The 20,513-nt window shown below is 33.2% G+C and overlaps 3 protein-coding genes across 4 annotated transcripts; 2 read left to right on the top strand and 1 right to left on the bottom strand.

The window, feature by feature from the left end:
* Window positions 1-484: 484 nt before the first annotated feature.
* LOC122581097 (triose phosphate/phosphate translocator, chloroplastic-like) lies at window positions 485-7,910 on the top strand. The gene is made up of 12 exons (XM_043753245.1): window positions 485-861; window positions 1,278-1,346; window positions 4,279-4,344; window positions 4,435-4,513; window positions 4,880-5,000; window positions 5,093-5,188; window positions 5,353-5,465; window positions 5,667-5,744; window positions 6,419-6,535; window positions 6,623-6,722; window positions 6,821-6,921; window positions 7,664-7,910. Exons 1-12 carry the CDS (start codon window positions 599-601, stop codon window positions 7,679-7,681), a joined length of 1,221 nt encoding a protein of 406 aa, XP_043609180.1. The 5' UTR covers window positions 485-598; the 3' UTR covers window positions 7,682-7,910.
* Window positions 7,911-10,970: 3,060 nt separating this feature from the next.
* Window positions 10,971-16,176, top strand: LOC122582739. Its single transcript, XM_043755162.1, has 9 exons — window positions 10,971-11,170; window positions 11,701-11,828; window positions 11,922-11,969; window positions 12,058-12,171; window positions 14,008-14,076; window positions 14,176-14,226; window positions 14,768-14,857; window positions 15,227-15,307; window positions 15,739-16,176. The coding sequence occupies exons 1-9, from the start codon at window positions 11,041-11,043 to the stop codon at window positions 15,802-15,804; spliced, it is 777 nt and encodes a 258-aa protein (XP_043611097.1). The 5' UTR covers window positions 10,971-11,040; the 3' UTR covers window positions 15,805-16,176.
* A 60-nt stretch (window positions 16,177-16,236) lies between these two features.
* On the bottom strand, window positions 16,237-18,862 carry LOC122582738 (nudix hydrolase 15, mitochondrial-like). 2 transcript variants are annotated; one of them, XM_043755160.1, is made up of 4 exons: window positions 18,465-18,862; window positions 17,665-17,807; window positions 17,055-17,174; window positions 16,237-16,782 (listed from the first exon to the last, which is right to left on the bottom strand). In XM_043755160.1, exons 1-4 carry the CDS (start codon window positions 18,784-18,786, stop codon window positions 16,558-16,560), a joined length of 810 nt encoding a protein of 269 aa, XP_043611095.1. In that variant the 5' UTR covers window positions 18,787-18,862; the 3' UTR covers window positions 16,237-16,557. The 2 variants fall into 2 exon arrangements, with proteins under 2 accessions (XP_043611095.1, XP_043611096.1); XM_043755161.1 differs by having other exon boundaries at window positions 16,706-16,795.
* Window positions 18,863-20,513: the final 1,651 nt, after the last annotated feature.

Consider the following 20,513-nt stretch of genomic DNA (forward strand, 5'->3'; position numbering starts at 1 on the left):
CCGATTTTGAAAACTGAACAGACAAAAAACGGTTTCTCCCAATTCGGTTTTGGTTTTGAAAAAACCGCCAATTCTGATTCCAAACTGGTTTTTGGACATCTATCCATAAACAAACGTCACAACAAATGATAATTATATACAATGTTAATATTAACATATAAATTATTAAGTTTATGAAACAGAAGAATTTGTAAAACATAGTTTAAGGTCTCCAACTACAGATTTTTTGAAGTAAGCCTAAACAAAAAATAGTTACGGAGTGTAACTTATCTTTAATAAGTAACAAAACTAATGTATGTTTAAGATACATGTATTAATACATTATGTCGATATAAACTTAGACAAAATTCATTACATATTTCTGTATGTATATTTTTTTTATAATATTATTTTCACTTAGCATAAAATATGGTGATGAAAGGAATAGAAAAGAGGTGCATAGAGATAGGAGTGGACAAAAACACAAGTGATTGGCACTCCTCACAACACACAAGATAACATATTCCCACTTCTACTACTCTTGCCACCACCATTCTAAATACATACATACATATATACATTTTATTTTTCTCTTTGAAAATTTATTTGCACAATAATAATGGAGTCACGAGTGTTGTCCTCTGGTGCGATCGGCAACATTCCTAGGCTCGCTATCAAACCGGCCACAAGGATCAACAACGTCGGTGTTGGTTCGGCGGTTTCATTCCCAGTGAGAAGGCTTGTGAATAATACAGAAGGAGGTAATCTAGTTTGGGGACGACAACTTCGTCCAAATTTACTAAACTTAGATTATTCTCACCCGACGAAACATGCTGATCATGTTCTCAAACCATGTCTTGCTGCTGCTAGTGATTCAACTGGGTAAGTTATATACCTACGAGTATATATGTATTTTCGTCAGATTTTAAATGTCCTAATTTGACTTTTATTTTTTTAGTAGAAAAATAAATGTTAGCATGCTAGTCATTTTGAATCATTGAAGAAAAATTACTTTAAAATCTAACAAAAAAATGGGGTTAGAAATGTTTTACTTTTCAAACTATGCCCTTTTTGATAAATTTATTATTATTTTCTTTTAACTTTCAAAGTATCAAATTTTGGTAACCGTTCATTACTACGTCATAAGGTCCAAAAGTTGTTCTTACATGTGTTTACTTAACAGTTATTTTTATTTAATTGTAACTTATTTAATTGTAACTATGTATATTCATTTATGTTTTCAAAATGGTGAGATATAATAATAAAATTGAGATATTTATATGATTTGATTTTTGTAGTGATGCTGCTCCAACTGGCTTCTTGGCTAAGAACCCGTGGCTGGTTACAGGTTTTTTCTTCTTTATGTGGTAGGTTCACTTTATTACGTACTCTACATATATCAATCAATGCACCTTTTAATACGCCAGTTAATTAGTTAGTTTGATTGTTTAAAATAATTAATACAATTGTCCTATACATTTTTATTTGTTTTTCTTTCGAAACTTGTATGCTAGGCATTTTTATATGATGTTTTAGAATGGATCTTATTCACTAACACCTCATGGCTTGGGCCTCTAGCAAAATTTTGGCCCTGCCTAGCATTTCAATTTGTTTTTTATTAATTAAGATCCACAGCCGGGTTTTACGGCAATATGTCTTCAGACAAAGGCAGAATAAAAATAGTTATTATGATACTAACAAACGTGAAGTTAAACTAAAAAATTAAATTATACCAGTCTAGAGTTGTCAATTATATTAACTAAATAAATATATAAAAATGACAGTAGAAATATAGAGTTTTATAGACATTGTGAGGTTGTTATGACCACCTTCTTCGGATAAAGGTTTTTCGCCCTGGTGGCTTTTTGTGGAATTAATTAAGCCAGCTAACCCATTGTGGACTTAATTAAGCCACCTAGTTGTCCAGCTAATCCGGACGTATGGGGTGGCTTTTATCATTGGGTAAACCGGAATCGGTGGGTATAAAATTTTATTGGCTGTTAAAAACAATGTCAAAAATCTAGAAATGTTTAGGATCACATCTTTTGAATGTCAATAACAAAAATGAAGTAAAGTAAAATATTCTCAAAGGTTAATGGGGTATCTCAAGTATATTTTCTGTATCCAAGAAGCATGTAAAAAGAAGATTTGTAGACGATGCTTTTTTTATTTCAAGAGACTAGCTCATACATTTGAGGGCCCACTAATCCATTATCTCATGCTTCTTGGTGTTTGAGAATTAACCTAGATCTGTACAAAGAAAGTATTACAGTATTGTTTTTAGATATCAGCGAGAGAGTGAGTTGGTGTAGTGGTTTGGAGTTCTCATGGTGACTTATAGGTTTCAGGTTTGAATCTCCATTTTAACAACTTTGAGATATAGGTAGTCTTTCTATGAGGGTTTGGTTTGGATATACCCAGGTTTAAGTCTGAGAGGGTGAGGTTTACCCTTATTAATCGTCGTGCCTTCAGGCGGATTAGTAGGGGGTTTTCCACCCATTGGGTATTTGAAATAGACATTTCTACTTTGAGGGAGCTCTCTAGCGCGGACCCGGTTAAGACAACTTATGCTAAACCCCTCGTTGTCGAATCGTGACACGAAGTTTCAAGCGAAATTCACCTTTCAAAAAAAGATATCAACGAGAGGGGTACCCGTACAATGCGGCGGCAGAGTGGCGAGCTGACGACGATAGGTGATGGTGACATGGTTATTAATATAAAGGTAGTTGACGTAAAAGAATAACATAATTAATGAAAAGGGGCACTTGTAAATATGAGATATGTGTGAAGATGTTTGGTTTTATGTATTTAGGGTAGGATACAAGTGTTAAAAGGTTAAGGGTGAATAGGGTAATTCAAATGTTGAATTGTTTAAAAGAAAAAAAAGGGTCTTTCTCTTTATTAGACGAGAAGGGTACCCGCGTAATACGGAGGCGGTGTCGACGGTGGTGGCGGTAATCGTGTGATTATTAATGTAAAAGGAGGTAATGTGGTTATTTTAAGGCTCAAAAGGATCTATGTTGTAAATAATTCCATTAAGAATTTTTTTAAGTATATTAAGTGAAAATATTTAAATTAGTGAATAAAATATAGGTAGTTTGAATAAATAAGGTTGAAAAATATTTTAAGGATATTTTTGGTAGATGTAGGGTGTAGAGTGAGTATGTGTTGAAAGTTAAAGGTATTTTGGGTATTTTAAAGATTAAAAAGTTGAAAAGCGGCTGAGGTAGTTTGTATTATATTCTCTTTATTAGATAGTATAGATAGATAAATAAAAGTATATCGATATAAATTTTCTGTTATAAAAAATCACATGCAGTAACTAGCATGGTACCAGCGCAATGCGACGGCGATGGTGGGGACGACGGTCTAGTGGTGTTGGTGACAGTATTATTAGTGGTGGCGGTGTCAAGTGGTATAGGTTGATGTAAAGGTGATAGTGAAATATTTTAGAAGATAAGGGCTTAAATGGTTAATTATTAAAATATAGGTTTAGAGTGTAAATTAATTCATTAAGAGCAATTTTGGTAATTTATAAAAAAAATTTTCCATAGTGAGGATTTATTAAGGGTATTTAGTACTTTTGCATCTAATATTTTCAAACACTTTCTAAAGATAAAGGGTTGATAATTATTATAAGGGGATAACAAGTATGCTGCTAGAAGCATGCTTCTAGCATTATTTTGTGAGGTAATTGCTGTATTTGTCAACTGTTGTTTTAAACTTGAGATTTGCCTTTGTGACAAAAATACACTAGCATATGATATAATGTTCATCACCAATCATGGTACTGGATTCCAAAGATTTTAGCCTAAAATAGTAAAAATTTTCTCTTTTCGTTTTTCCGATTTTTCATTATCGATTACCAGAGCATGGCTTACCCACACTTGCAAAAACATATGGGTCTTTGCTTCAAGCTTTACTCCGGCTTGCCTTATCGTGCTAAGAGAGTTGCCTGGAGCTATATATTGTAGGGTGGACAATAAGTGATGCCAAAATGGCACGCACACGGTCAAAATGTCCTCTCCAATCTATACTGATAAATCTTTATCATTATCTTTTAAAATACTTAATTAATGGTAGCCTTACTTATATGATTAATATATGTCCAGGTTAAATTCCTACTTTTAACTAATTGTAATTAGTTGCCAACAAAGTTACATTGTCATTTCTTTTTAATAACATCACTTTTACATATTTCAAAATTTATATATTTTTTGGTTTTGGGTCTTGCTAATGACAGCCTTATGCTGTCGTTATACTTAATGCTATAAGCTAACCTTGTCTCTTGCTTTGAAGGTACTTTCTGAATGTCATCTTCAACATATTGAACAAGAAGATCTACAACTATTTTCCTTATCCCTAGTAAGCTAGTTTTGTTAACTTCATAGTGTCATGCCATCTTGTAACAATCCTTTTTCAAATAATTAAGGACAGTATCATGTAAATATACAGTTTCGTCTCGGTGATACATCTGGCTGTTGGAGTGGTTTACTGTCTTGGTAGCTGGGCTGTTGGTCTACCAAAACGCGCTGTAAGTGACGAATTTCCTCAAAGTCTTAGTTTTGCTACATAGAGTTATTATGAAGAATCTATGTATAATGTCTAGAGGTACCATAATCAGCTGGTCAAGTTGGTTTAGGAATTGTGACAATACAGGCATTTTCTTGCCAGAGTCCAGACCAGGTTGACTAGAAAGACTTGTGTGAATCAACAATAAAACAGACATATACAGGGTATATGTTTTTTTACAATTTGACCCGTTATAGATAATACATAACCCGTTTATAAGTAACTGAGTCGTAGTTACCACCTCTAGACGTTTCATGGTGTTCTTCATACACAAATAAGACAGTGATTTGTTTGCGTATGCTGACATTTAGTCCTTTGCTTTTTGTAGCCCATCGACTCAAACCTTCTGAAACTTCTTATTCCCGTGGCTGTATGTCACGCTCTAGGACACGTCACCAGTAACGTGTCATTTGCAGCTGTCGCTGTCTCGTTTACTCACACAATCAAAGGTAAGTAATTACTACACATGAATAAAAGTTTAGTACCCTAATTATTTTTTCTAATATAATGAACTGTAATCCTTGTCATTACTTGTTAATAGCGCTTGAGCCATTCTTCAATGCTGCTGCTTCTCAATTCATTCTTGGACAGTCCATACCCATAACTTTGTGGTTGTCTTTGGCTCCTGTTGTTCTTGGTATGCTCTTTTCTATCCAGATATGTTTAACTTTCGTCGTTATTTTTCAACATTAATCAATGGGTCTTCACGGTATTGGAGATGACCTATGAAACAAGTTGTTGTGGGTTCTAATCTAGAAGCAAATTTTGCATTGTTAAAATCTGAACTCAAGTTGAATGCAGGTGTCTCAATGGCGTCATTAACTGAGCTGTCATTCAACTGGCTGGGCTTTATCAGTGCCATGATTTCCAATATCTCCTTTACTTACAGGAGTATCTACTCAAAGAAAGCCATGGTTATCCTCTATGCTAGTTTCCTATTGCTTTTTTTTTTGTTCATTGAATTCATATTGCGGGTCCAAGTTTTCTTGTGACCCATAACTGAAGAAGTGAGAACTGATCAAAATTATTGATGAATGAAGCTTAGATTCTTCTTTGCTAATTATAAAGGTAGCAATTTTGGCGTATTCTGTTAACTATTTTGTTCATTTTTGCAGACTGACATGGACAGTACCAACTTGTATGCTTACATTTCCATCATTGCCCTCTTCGTTTGTCTTCCACCAGCCATAATTGTGAGTAGCATCATCTTTTAACGATCTGATTTCATTCATAATATGTGGCAAAATGGGCTGGTTAGATGAATTGAGTAAAAGGTTCAGATCAAAACAAACAATTCTCTATCACGAGTCAATATGGATCCAGCTAACCCAGCACTAAGAGGTTGTCAGTTCTAGTTAACATAAGAAACAAAAATGTGAATATGGTGTGACACATTTTTATCTTTTATAGTGAAAAACGCTGTATGTCTGATGACCCGTCAACATACAGATTGTGAGTTTAAGCCCCATGACCTTTCCTAAAGAAAATCAAAGCGAGATACGTTTTTTCCAAGATATTTAGCTTTTACTTTTATGATTAAATAGTTTGTGAATACAATTACAAAACTATAGTATTGTGTTAAATAACTTACAAATTAATATTGTTTCACCAATATTCTATTCGATAGAAGAAAAAAATTTAATAGGTGCATCTATTGTAAACAAATGATGAACAACTTCTGACCCAATTGACCCATTCCACACATTTGGTATGTTTCCTGTTAACTTTCTTAATATTGAGCCCTTTGATCCAATAGAGATACAATGTAGCCCGAATTGACTCATTCATAATCTAATGGGTTGAATTTGCTACCTAATTTATAACCTGAAATCTATTGATCTTCTTACAATTTCCAATCTTTCAACAGTTGGAGGGACCTCAACTTCTAAAGCATGGATTCAATGATGCAATTGCTAAAGTGGGCATGACTAAGTTCGTAACTGATCTCTTTTGGGTTGGAATGTTTTATCACCTCTACAATCAGGTATAATGCATGACTAACTATAAATTTTGTATTCTTTGTGATATATTTGTCCCTGGATCGTTAAATCATTTCTTTTCACGTTTTCAGCTTGCAACCAACACACTTGAAAGGGTGGCACCTCTTACACATGCTGTTGGCAATGTGCTAAAACGGGTGTTTGTGATTGGTTTCTCAATCATTATCTTCGGTAATCGTTCTTTCTGGTTTTTCGTCGCTGTGAATAACTCAGCGTTTGGGCTCTTGATCTCTACAACAAAATTTACCCAACTTATTTGATCGTTGCAGGCAACAAGATATCAACACAAACAGCCATCGGTACCTCCATTGCCATTGCTGGGGTGGCATGCTATTCGCTCATCAAGGCCAAGATAGAGGAAGAGAAACGGGTTAGTTAAACACAATATCTTTTCATTTCTTTACCTTACAACAACTCCTTTTCCGCATAAGTATAAATTTGTTGCTTGGTACCATTTGGCTAGGCCGTCAACAAATTGTTTTTGGGATTTTGAGTTTATCTATTATAATGTAATTAGTGAGATTATAATAATAAATATCACGATTATTTTTGTTAAAATGGTCGATGAATATCCAAGACTTTGGGTGACTTTTGACCCATTATGTTAAGCTAAGTTTTCAAAGTATTTACCGGATGGCATTAGATACAACTTCTCTGTCAAAATGTAATGTATAACTAATGTTATGCTTAATTATGATATCAAAGAGCATCTTGGGATTTAAGATGAATAGTCAATCTATTTGTCTTTCAATTCATAAGAAAATTTGATACGAACCCATCAACAATTATTTACAAGACTGCCATATATCGCCTTTCAGTTTTTCTGGGTTTTGTTAGCATTAAAATTTATTTTGCAACAACCAATCTAAAGTACATAAAGAAGATTAAAAGTGTGCTTGATGTTGAGCTTTACTTACCTGGCCCGACTTGTTTCGGTTATGCTTAAAAGTAGTCGCCTATCATGCTTCAACATATGCGCCCTTGACTTTGCTAATAAGATGTGTAGATTCTGGCCAGAATTGTTTTCGTAAAGGGGTTTGGACTATGGATACGTGTTTCTTTGTTTGTTTAGTCTAGTTTGCCTCTTTCTAACCATATACGCTTATGGACAGAATCTGAAATCAGCATGAGGATGAAAATGGCAAAGGGGGAAAGGACAGGAGGGAAGGAATGCAATTATATTACTTAGTGTTATTATTTCAGCACGTAGCAAATTTGCTACAATTGTGAAGTTGTTTTCTTTGGTTTTTTGCGTCTACGAGAATAAACAAAGGTGACTCTCATGTAGACTCCAATAATGTATCATTCTATCTCTTTTACTACCAATATATCATTTCTAACTCTCCTGAGTTTAGAGGAGTTGATGTTGTCCTTTGTTGTATCTTGCTGATTCTCTCCTGAGTTTACAGAAGTCGTCCGTCATCCTTTGTTGTATGGTACTCATTCCGGTGAGTTTACAAAAGTTGATATATCGATCTTTTTTTTATTAGAAGAGCAGAATAATTATATTAAAAAAGGGATCTACTAGCAAGGTACTAGCTAGAGATCAAACCATCGATCTATTACTTCACAAGAACTTGGCCAATCCATTTTATCTAAATCATGAAAAAATATGATCAAATGTGAAATACATGTTTTTATATGGTACTAATCGCTATATGCATGCATTGACCAACATGTACACCTTGGCATTGGTGATGTTCAAACCTTTTGGCATGCCTCATTGTGTATAACATGAATACTAAGAGTTTTTAGTGTTTTGATAAACATAGCTCTGGCTAAACTAAGTTTTTGAAGACGACAATAAAAGTATTACGACAATAAGAAAAACCGTAACTGACCAGAGAATCCGAAAATCCAGTTATTGGTGGGGTGCGCTATTTTTGAGGCCGGTTTTAAGTGCAAAGCTCGTATATCTAACAAACCATATTCCAGACTCAGGTAGTATTTGTTTGGGACTTAGTAAACTCAGTCATTACTTAATCAAAAATACTTAATCCATTAAGTCATCAAAAGTGTTTGTGTTTTGACTTAATAAACAAAAAAACAATTGTATTGACTTAATGCACACAGAGTCACTTGTCAATTCAATCACTTAATGGTTAAAAAAACAAACGAGCCCTCGGTATATTAATTATTTATTAATAGTTATTTTTTTCTCTAAATGTATTAAAAGATATTTAAATGCTAATATGTAGGAAATGAATACCAGGAAAAAAAATATATTAATGGATTAATTATCCGACAGTAATAGCTAAACAGAGACCGTGGAGTCTGATTTTGGACTGACATAAAACTCGAATCTACTTAAACCCAACAAGTTTTGTTGTCATTTATATCCATATATACAAATATAATATAATAAACATCTATTGAGATTTCCATTACACACATCAACCCCTAGTTTTGAGCAAATGAGAGACATCTCTGACCACCTAATCATTGGTTTATAATTGACAACGCGGGCTAGTATGGTATTAGAAGATAGTTGACATCTTCAAACCAACACAACTCATATAAATTGCAAGGTTGAATTAGAACTTACTTTACTATTAGTTACTTCTAGGGGTGATCATGGGCGTAACCCGGTCCAACCCGTGCTCAACCCGCCCCGACTCGTGACCCGTGAATTACCAAAAAAGTGAACCGAGGACCGGCCCATGTTTCTTTGGGTTGGTCCGGTCCGGGTTAACATGCGGGCTCGTTTCTTTTTGGGCCAACCCGTAGCCCGTTAAATAAATATTTTCAATTGTCTATTATGTATGAATACCTTCTTGTTTAATGCTTTCTTGTTTAATGCTTTATTGATGTAAAACTTATGAGTTGTTGAACGTATTTTTCAATATATGCATGCCTACATAATACTTTTTAGATATTAAAATTTGAGCTTTAAAGTCTATTTAACAACATATTATATATATAGCAGCAAATATAACTATTGCATATTATATACGGGCAATATGTACGTATACATATAATAATATGTAATATGTATATAGCAGACTGAATATATTAGTTTATATAAACATGAAGTCAACAAGATACTGATCAGTTATTCAATTAAATCAACATTAACGAATTCATATTTCAAATATTAAAATTAACACCAAGCAAAATTTATATTTTAGTTACAAATTGAGTTTAAAAATCATCATGAACAAGACAGAAAATTGATATTTATATGATTGAATATTGAGAAAATACGTCTACCAATCATGTGATAAACAATGTGATCGTATAACTTGATGTAATTATAAATTGGGTGTCTTTATAAATTGATATTTAACTAGGTTTTGAATTTTTGATAATCTTGCACAAAATTAGAAAACAAATCAAATATAAATACATATAATATCCTGTTGAAATTAATAGACAATTCGGGTCTGACGGGTTTACGGGTTTTCATCGAGTCCCTACGACTAAAATATTTGATTGGGTGCACAAATCATAACCTTGTAAACATAAAACATCATAGGGGTATGTTTGGCAAAAGTAGTTGTAGCTTGTAACTGTAGTTTTTAGTTGAAGTTGTAAGTTGTAGCTTTTATATTTTAAAAGTGTTTGGTATGGTAACTATAGCTGCAACTTTAAGAGGCATTTGTGTAACTTTTAAAGAGTAAAAGCTTCATTGAAAAGCTAAAGCTCCTGAAATGCTACTTCAACTAGCGTTTCATTTTGGAGCCTTTTCTTTCAAATAAAAACTAAAACTAGTTGCATCCAAACAAAGCTTTAAATATTTTAAGAGCTTTTAGTTTAAAATGAAAAGCTAAAGTTCCTGAAAAGCTCTTAAAAAGCTTGTGCCAAACATAGCCTAAATCGTATGGATCTTGGACACACTATTAGTCACATAGACAATGGGGTTGAAGATTGTACCTGAAGCGGAAGGAAAAATAGACATGATTTGGATAATCTTGTGATTAACCTTGTGATTGATCTTTGAGCATGATGTAGAGAAGATCCTTGCCCCACATGCATGTAGAAGCAAGATAAAAAGATATATGATTTCATTATGTGTTTTTGGGTAGAGAGAGAACTAGTTTATATAAAGAATAAACTTTAAATTAATACGTCATTTAATACTCAATAAACGGTTATAATAATAAAAAAAACATTACAATCATGAGTTAATATCATAATCAACTATATTGACTTCTATGTGATGAAGAAATTCATAACATACAACGCTATATAATCTTACAAACTTTGGGTACACAAATCGTAACTGAGTTATATTAAAAATCATGTAACTTTTTATTTATATAAAAATATCATGAATTTTTCAAAACTAAAAAATATATCGATCGAAAAGTTAAACATGAACATTCTATATAAACAAATTACATATTCGTTGACTTTAATTTTACCTTTCATTTAAATATAAATAAATTGCAAGTTTGCAAACCACTGCTGAGTGCTGACTCATTTTTTGTTTTTTATTACTATTATTACTTTTTTTTTTTGATTAATTGAAGCACTGAAGGAAACAAAAATGGCGATCTCACTGCTTCCCGCCGTTTTACTATTAATAATTTCCAAATCAATAACTGCGTTTCATCAATCTGACAGCCGCCATTTGATTGAGCAAGTTCGAGAAGCTGAGCTCAAGCTATTTCGCTTAGGTATATCTTTTCTTCTCTTATTCTTATTCTATTCTTATTAATTTATTGATGATGACATGATTAACAATTAGTTATAAGTTACTCACTTTTTAAACTTACCGACAATTTGCTCTAATTATCAGATCAAAAATTACCAATACATATGTGCATTCAATAAACTCAAAGTTTTTTTTAAAAATCAACGAATGAATTATGTGGTCATAAATTCAATCTGAATATACTTACCACTTTAAACTGAATAATAGATTCATAATATTCTGTATTAGGTAATATTTCAGGAAATTGTAGATTTATTACTTTTATTATGATTATTAGGGTTTAAGCTATAGAATAATGACGGATGTCTACATTTGTGACAAAGTGAAAGTCCGTTGCTATTCTATGTCTTAAATTGTCACTATTCTCATTAATATAGAAAAGATCGGACAATTGTATTGTCGAATTTGTTAGTTTTTTACAATAGATTTTATATATCGTTTTATGGCACATTGATCATGTTAAATAATTCCGGTGTTTTTTGTGAGATGCAGAATCTATCCTTGCTGAAAGCATTTCAATAGTGGATTCTAAAAATGTTTATATCAAAGGAACCGAGAACAAGGTTGACGAGATGACAAGTGAAGTCGATCATCTGCAATCTGTTTTGCTAACTATCAAGGTTTATTGAACGTATTAAAGGAGGATTATTCTTGTGATATCTTTATGAAAAACGTTCTAATGTTGCTTTACCATTGCATAATGTTGCTTCCAGAATAATTCATCAAGTCCAAATGAAAGGTTGAATCGACTGCAAGAAGAGGTCCGATGCTATTCAGTAATTATATTTTCAGTTTTCATTCTTCTGTTTTGCAAAAAAAAAGTAAGCAGTACAACATAGCTGTTATCAGGTTCGACTTCTTTGGGCTACTGCAAGAAAAAACAATTTCGAGCTTCACACCTTGGAATTGAAAGCACAGGATGCTGAGAATGGGCTGGAAATAACCAAGTCAAAGGTTGAAACGGTTAGTGATCGCTCTCATATTTTTGTTTTGAACGCCATGAATATGGTTTTTTACTCATAACTTTTAACAAGATTTGATTATTTGAGGATAAAAAACATTCCATTAGTTATATGAAAGTTGAAAGTTATACGGTTAGATATTTAGCGCCTATATGTACAATTATCTGCGGAGAGCATATCTTGCTTGATCAGATCTTCCAAATCTAAGCTGTTTCTTACAGTTTTTGATTGATTAGGTGTCTTTAACTTAGTGAGTGTATCAGGCACCACTCCTTCCACGAACTTCTCTCTCAATTCCCCCAATTGTAACATGATTCATTATATTCCAAACTCGTATTGAGTTCCTCTTCTTCTGAATACTCCGTTCTTCCCTCATTCTTTCTCTATCCACATACTCTGTTTTCTCAGTTCAATTGGAGATTTTGATTTCACATTTTCCATAAACTGCTCCTTCAATTCAGATCAGATATTCAACTGCTCCTTCAATTCAGATCAGATATTCGTCTCAATGGGAACATATGGATCCTTGTTATATGGATTCTGCAGCTGATAATCTGATCAAACTAATTACAACATCTTTCTCATTATGTTCCAGATTCGATATCAATCTACTGGCATCGAGCACATCTTTTGTATCGTCAGTTTTGTGTCTATCATTGAATTGAATACATACGGACCCTACGTTCTGATACCACTTCCGGCCATTAGAACTCGTATTTCTTGCGTCGATTTCCAAAAATCTATATTACGCTCCTTCAAATCCTTTGTCATCTCTTAAAAACCGTTTTGTCCGCATTCACCTCACAGATATTGATTTCCTATGGGTGTCCTGATTCCTTCATCTTTGTATCCATGCTCCACAGGAGAGGATGGAAGTTGTAATATCTATTGATAAGATCAAAACACTAGGCAAGTTTTAAGATTTACATACACAACACGTCAACACCTGTCTGTACACAAGATCACACAAGAAAAGCTCGTAGATCATTTTCACACAAAGAACAACTTTATGGCATCACACACTTAGAGAGAAACTCTCCAATGTAATTTTTATTTCAAATGATCTATGATAGTTCCTACCAGTAGCAGTTGAACATATGGCCAATCAATCTGACTTACTTAACTCACCCTTTACATAAATTTGACTTTGGTTGACTCCTCTTATTGGCACCCTTTATATGAATTTGACTTTAGTTGACTCCTCCCATATTAGTTTTACTTACAAGGCGGGGATCACCTATCTTGTATTGCTCTGATACCAAGATTAAGTAATATTTATATTTCGAGCAATTTACACTGATACAATGAACATGTATTTATAGTTGCCTAACGTGTATGTATGAAAAGTCGAAAACCCTGTGATTTCATTGAGAGACCCCATTGTATAGGTTCCGTCCCTGATATATTCTAATAGGAGTGAAATAATTAAGGGAAAGAATGGTGTAGACGAAGAAAAAAAGAATTTTGAGAAACTCAGATAGCCTAACACAGCTTTATTACGATAAACAGAGAATCAGATTATAGATTCTTATTTATAAGTGTAACATCAAATCCATCTAACCACAGTTCTAGTCTCCCTAATTATATGTAATCTGAAAATATTTTCATATTTTTATAACATTACCTGTATTTATTCTGTAAAATTTATATATATGGATAAAAACGGTTGTATGTCAGCCCAGACTGTTATGTACTTCTGTTTGACTAGTAGCAGCAAGTTTCTTGTTTTGAAATTATGCGCGGCTCAATTTGGGACCACTAGTTACAGTTCTCCACTTGTTATACATCTTCTTAAAAAGTCATTGACCGATTTATCTCCTGATTGTCATTCACACAGATGAATGCAATTGTGATTGAACAGTGGATTCAAATTCAACATCTTGAACAGGCTCTTGTAATTACAGAAGTATACTTCTTCAACATACTCATTCAGTCATTCTTATATGTAGTGAACACTTTAGAATAAAAATGTTTGATTTTTTTTTATTTATGTTTTCATTGATAGAGGGGAGTACAAGAAGTCAAAAGGCAAGTTAGCAGGCACTCATTTTTAAAGGTACTTACACATTCTGTCACTTAGTTACGCATAATATTCCATAAGTTTCTTTACGGTCATCATACTGAGATTTTGAGTGGCTCACCAATTCCAATATGCTTAAGGAACACATGTAAATTGGGACTATACATATAAGTGGTAATGGATATATCAACAGAGTAACTAATGCAAATTATAGAACTATTAGAGTATAGCATACTATCCTTGTACATTGTGCAAAATCTGAGTAGGGAAAAGCGGAGAAGATCCATATCACTATGACAACTTATTTGTAGAGATTTTAACTATTTTTTCAAAATATCAGAATATATTTTTATTTATTTACATTTACATATAATTTTAAATTATATTATTTTTATACAGAAAATTCCAACCTGACTACTCCTTCGAGTACTCTCCGAATTACGGGGTACATCTAACTCGGTACCCCGCCGAGAGCAGTCCGAGTTGTGAACTTCCAACCTTGTATTAAGGTTCTGGCCTATGTTACTTGCATCTATAACAAAGTTTAACTCCCTTTTTTTTTTACTATTATTTGTAGTTTTTAAAAAGACAATGTGAAGTTCTGCTTGCCGACTGGTGGGATATGCTGGAAAGAACTTGGTCTGTAGTAAAACGGAATCATCATCAGGTTTTAACTCCTCCCCACCCCGTCCCCAAACACCTGTATGTAGCTTACATAAAAAAAAATAAAAAAAAAAAAGAAAAGAAATATCACCAGCATGTGTTTCCTGAGCTGTTTTGACTCTTTATTAACAAAGTTCAACACACGCAAATTGACTAGCAAAATCATTACTTGTTTACGAGCTACGAATTTACACTTACTCCACAATTGGATAATTTTCTACAGTATACTGACGACAGTGATAAATTTGTGATATTAGATGACAGTTCAAATTTATGCAATAGTTGAATGCCTAATAATCGCATAAAAGTTAGACTTGCTCTGCATGAATAAGAGTCTATTATTAATATATTGACAATTATGTTTTTTATGTAGCTGCAACAGTTTGTTCAGCACGAAATGCAAAAATGGAAATACAGTGCTGTGTTTGCAAATAAAGAAGTGGTCTTTTTTGTGGTAAGATGACTTGGCATTTATTCTACCATTTTTGTAAACTAGAGGTGACATTTTCATTGTATATGTGCGAATGGGTGGACCTGGGTTATGTTTTATGTATCATAGATAAACAAAAAAATTCTGAAAGGAAACGGGTCAAAAGTTGCCCAAAGTATCTTTATAATCATATAACTTACTCATGTTTATTTTAGTAATAGTATAGCTTTATAATCATTTTTAGTGCATAAAATATTAATATGATATATAAGTTTTGATGGACTTAAAATGTTGTCAACCGAAATCAACTTGAATCGTTTCAAAATGCACTACCATCACACAACGTGCTTGACTAGTCCATTTTGCCACCTCCATTGAAAACTTACTATAGTATCATATAACCTGTATAACCATTATCCTTTTCGCTTTTGTATTTAAAGATTTGCATGTTGCAGGCATCTGCTCTTATTACCTTCCCAGCTTTGAGCCTGGGGTTGCTCCTCCTGAACAGTTTTTGCTAGTGAAGGTGAAGTTTTTTCACTGTGAAGGTTGCTTGGAAGTTGGAACCATCACCACCAACACTCATTGCTGATCACCACCATGGACTATTTCCTATGTATCTTCAAGATTGAAGCATAAAATTGTTTACTGTAGAGTAAATCCTACATATGCAGGCGATTGTTTACTATAAAGCCGGTCTGATCAAATGGAAAATTACAAAGAAAGCGTTTACCACAAACTACAAGTGTGATAAGATGGACAATTATTACAAAGAAATATGACTCCCACTTCATATTATTTGACATTTATATTTATACTCCATTACAAATCGTGATAAATGTTTTAAACTCTTAATTCCAAGTTATGTGAAACATGGCCTCCTTATTCTGGAACCCTTGAAGAGGGGTATGACTCTCTGCATTTTAGCTTCTCAAACCTTGACAATGGTGCTATTTGGTATCATTGTTGTTTATTAAGTAGTCAAATGTTTGTACATATAGTCAAGCAAATATTACAACACTTTGAAGGTAAATTTGTCCCTAACCAAAAATTAATACTTTCTGTCTCTTTACCTATTTGTATGCGGAATAGGAAAGGTAACCTGCCGCCCATCAACTTGGCCAGATGATCTGCCAATGCAGCGTGGTTCTTCATTCCATCCATGATATTCTCCAGAACCTAGGCCTCGATACCAATAAAAAAAATAAAATACAAAAAACAAGTGTTGCAATTCAACACATGCTGTTGACCAAGATTTATTTAAAGCCAATGGTTTAAGGCATTATGGTGTCCTTGTTTACAGTTCCAGGGACCTTGAATTTGGGATTTTGTTCTAGGAAAGCAGGTGGTCTTTGGTACACAATTGATGCAGCTCGAATCAGAATCCCGGCAGTTAAACCCCAAATTAAATATTTTTTACCACCCGTTTCATAGTCAAAGTAATGAATCAGATACCTATCTCCCATCCACTCTCTTTCTTCACATCTTCGATTTTCATCCTGGCAATTTAGTCTTAGTATTTAGAAGTTCAGAACCATGAATGGCATAGTAGTATAAAAGAACTTTTACAGGTTGCACATTAAGGCCTTTCAAAAACTATAGGTTTTTTCGAGTAATGTTAAACTTTAGCCAGAACATAAAGGTTGCTGTTGTTTAACTGTATGGAAGTTCAAAGACATGTTTGAATGTAGAATATACTCATAATATGTTTGACCTGAAAGGTCAATATGTTTAAGTACAACTCGACTGTGTGGTTCAAATAAAAGAATACCTTTAGAAACATTTCCAAAGGAGCATCAAAGACATCATCTACTTCATCAACATTAGGAGTTGGATTGAATGCATTTCTATCAGAAAGTATACCAATTACAGGGATCACTTGGAGAAGATGCTGCAAAGAAAACCAATACTTTTTTAATTTTAGTAGAAATTTATGACAGTATTAAAAAATGCGATTGCAACAAATACAATTATGACGCAATTGGAATGCACGAAAAGACAGCAATAGCAATGCACATGCACTTCATTTCCAATTTGGTCATTAAACCATAAAACTCAGGTAATCCAGCTTTGCCCTACTGTAACAAAATACACTAAGCTCTTGAAATCACTAGATCAGATTGTATAAGAAATGAACAAATCCGTAGTTTTCTAGGGGGCGATTACAGAATGTAATTAACAATGAAAAAGTGGTCTCGTTCTCAGATATAATGATCAGACTTAGACATTAAACATTGTATGGATGATGGTTTATACTTAAACATCATATGCTCTTGATCGCTTCAAATAATCTAAGATCTCTAGTAGTTATAAAGCTGACTGTCAATCTCGATTAAAAATACATCAACCATTTTAAGTATAATTACATGTATCATACTTACTTTCGACAAGAATGGCTCAAGAAGGGCAACAACATCTACAAGTGAAGGATCGAGGCCTATCTCTTCCTTTGCTTCCCTTGTAGCTGTGTGAGCATCATCTACATCATCTTCCTCAGCTTTTCCCCCAGGCAACGAGACTTCACCTGTGCTCAGGATTTAACAAAACAATATTTTGTAATCTTATAAAGAGACCTATGAGTTATCAAGAGAGATATGACTCATAATGAAAAATAAGTATGTTTTCCTTGATATAATTGTGTTACTCACCATCAATTATATGGTCATCCAACAATAAGAATCAACTAATTGGTAGAGTAAAATGACACTATTATTAAGATATGAAATTCCGAATGATGCAAGTTGAAAACACAATAATTATCAACAAATCGGTAGAGTAAAATTACAAGTAAACGAGAACGGTACCCGCGCGTTGCGCGGCCGTGGAGTTAGCAGTGGTGGGATGGTGGGGTATAGGTCATAGAGTGTGATAGTCGAATGCCTTAGCCGTACGGGCTCCGCTCTCAGATTTAAAAATTCGTCGAAAGTATATCGAATGAACATAAAATTTTTAAGTACACCCATATATTTTTTTTTATAATTTATGGATGTACGGTCTTTGAGATAAAAGATTTTAAAAGAATTAGAGAAATAAAATGATTTATGGAGGAGAGAAAGTTGTAGCATTGGTGACGATATATCATGCATTATTACGTGTACATTATTGAAATTGAAAGTTGAAAATTAAAACCCTATTTACTTTATAATATAGTATATAGATAATGAAGGGAGGGAGGGAGGACCTGAATGTGTAGAGAGGTTAGAAGACCTTTTAGTAAGAATGACACGCAAACTATTATTATTATTATTATCATTATTATTATTATTATTATTATGATTTTCATTTTGTGATTGAAATAGGCATATCAATACAGCTGCCTTTTTTGGTCTGAATCTTTCAGCAATTGGGGCGGTTGCTGCAGATTCCACAATACCCATCCCACTAACTTCTTTTTCTTCATCATCATCATCTGTCGGCGCTTTATAACGGCGGAGCTGCTCTCGTAACGCCGTTAACCACGCTGAACTCCCTCCCTTGTTACTATTGTTGTTTATTGAAGCCATGTTATTATGATGATGATAGTAATGATTGGGTCAAAGAAATACATGTACTTATTTGACAGCCTTTTTAACGTTTATTTTCCTCACCGACCATTAAATGTATCTTAAAACCAAGAAATCAATTTATATTTCCTTATCCTTAATCCTTAATGTTTAACAAATTTCCGCACGATGCGACGGTATTCTAGTGGGGCGAATATATTTAATGTAAAAATTGATTGATATAAAATAGAGTGGTATATTTTATATTAAAGGTATTATAAGTTTTTTAAATGAAATGTTTAAATTTGGTGATCAAAATAAAAGGGTTTATCAACTACTTAGTTGAATAAATTGGATGAAATAAATGTTTTATGATGTAGATAGAGATTAGTTTTTTTTTCTATGAAAGCATTCTCAAAAACTACTCCAATCTTATTATATTTTCATCTTCTTCTAATCTCCAGTTAAATATATATAAAACCAACACAGATAAACCTTGTTTAACCATTACTAAAAAGCATCGAACGAGGACGACGACCATCCACGACGGAGTGGTGCTAATCACCTCGTCGTCAACGACCAAAATGACTAGCCAAGACTTCGTCTATACAACTTTTATAAAATCATATATGTTATAATGAATATATGTCGTATCTTTTTTTTGGAACCGTAAATATAAAAACATATTCAAATCTAATAGTAATTAAAATAAAAAGAAATTATATTTTTGGTCCCTCAAGTTGATGGGATTTTCAATTATTGCCCTTAAGTAAATTAATTACAGAAAAAACCCTGAAATTGGTCAAATTTTTACTTTTCACTCTATGACTAACAGTCATCTATTAGATCCGTTAAGTATGGGTCAAATTCGTCATTTCACCATGATCCATTCTTCTTCTTCCAAGCTCAAACAAAAATCTAGATTTTGAAATAACGGCGCTCGAAAAACGAAATGCCAACTGAAAACACACACCGAGCTCTCACACACAAACTCAGAAACACACAGGAACAATTGAAACACACACATCTGAGATCGAAAACAAGGGTTTTTTGATTCAGAATTGCTTAGATCGAGATAGGTTTTGGCTAGATTTAGTTGGATTCGAGTGCAATTGCTTTGTTTTGTCTTTCTATTCGATTCAAACAAGTTTTTCCGACGGGACATGTTTTTCTAGCGAAGTCTAGATCAGTTTATTTTGGCTAGGGTTCGTGGGCGATTGATTTTTGAGTGGATTGCAACATGTGAAACGACTCAACTCATTTTAGACCCAAAAGTAAGAATATAAAAAGAAAAAAAAATAATTTAGTCAAAATGTACTTAAAAAAATACGCCAAATTTTTCGCCAAAAATCAAAGTCGTCAAATTTGAAAAAAAACAACAAATGGAATTTTCTTTATATGTTAATATAAGACTACTGTACAAGTTTCGGGTCTCGGAAAAGTCGAACAAAGTCCCGACAAACAAACTTTTAAAAAAAGTCGGAAGGTTTGACGGTCGATGTTCCAGCTTTGACCATCAACATCGACCATCAAAGCCACAACGACCGTCAGATTCAGTTTCGTACATTTTGACACTTAAAACATCTTGCAAACTTTCCCAATTCATTTTCAAATCTTGTAAAACCACAATACTGATTTAAACAAGTTTCAAACACAATACTAAACATAACCAAAATGTTCATTGGACCATACAATACTGATTTAAAAAAGTTTCAAACCACAATACTGATTTAAACAAGTTTCAAACA

Source organism: Erigeron canadensis, chromosome 9 (genome assembly GCF_010389155.1).
Source record: "Erigeron canadensis isolate Cc75 chromosome 9, C_canadensis_v1, whole genome shotgun sequence".
Lineage (NCBI taxonomy): Eukaryota > Viridiplantae > Streptophyta > Magnoliopsida > Asterales > Asteraceae > Erigeron > Erigeron canadensis.

Bases quoted from the DNA above. Each gene is read 5' to 3' on its own strand.
- LOC122582739 (XM_043755162.1), top strand. From the start codon at position 11,041: ATGGCGATCTCACTGCTTCCCGCCGTTTTACTATTAATAATTTCCAAA. The intron at 14,077-14,175 runs GTATACTTCTTC...TTTCATTGATAG, and splicing joins AGGCTCTTGTAATTACAGAA to AGGGGAGTACAAGAAGTCAA. The intron at 14,858-15,226 runs GTTTTAACTCCT...TTTTTTATGTAG, and splicing joins TAAAACGGAATCATCATCAG to CTGCAACAGTTTGTTCAGCA.
- LOC122582738 (XM_043755160.1), bottom strand. From the start codon at position 18,786: ATGGCTTCAATAAACAACAATAGTAACAAGGGAGGGAGTTCAGCGTGG. The intron at 17,175-17,664 runs GTAAGTATGATA...TTTTCTTTGCAG, and splicing joins TTGAGCCATTCTTGTCGAAA to CATCTTCTCCAAGTGATCCC. The intron at 16,783-17,054 runs GTATTCTTTTAT...CTAAATTGCCAG, and splicing joins CTTTGGAAATGTTTCTAAAG to GATGAAAATCGAAGATGTGA.
- LOC122581097 (XM_043753245.1), top strand. From the start codon at position 599: ATGGAGTCACGAGTGTTGTCCTCTGGTGCGATCGGCAACATTCCTAGG. The intron at 5,466-5,666 runs GTTATCCTCTAT...TCATTTTTGCAG, and splicing joins TCTACTCAAAGAAAGCCATG to ACTGACATGGACAGTACCAA. The intron at 6,536-6,622 runs GTATAATGCATG...TCACGTTTTCAG, and splicing joins TTTATCACCTCTACAATCAG to CTTGCAACCAACACACTTGA.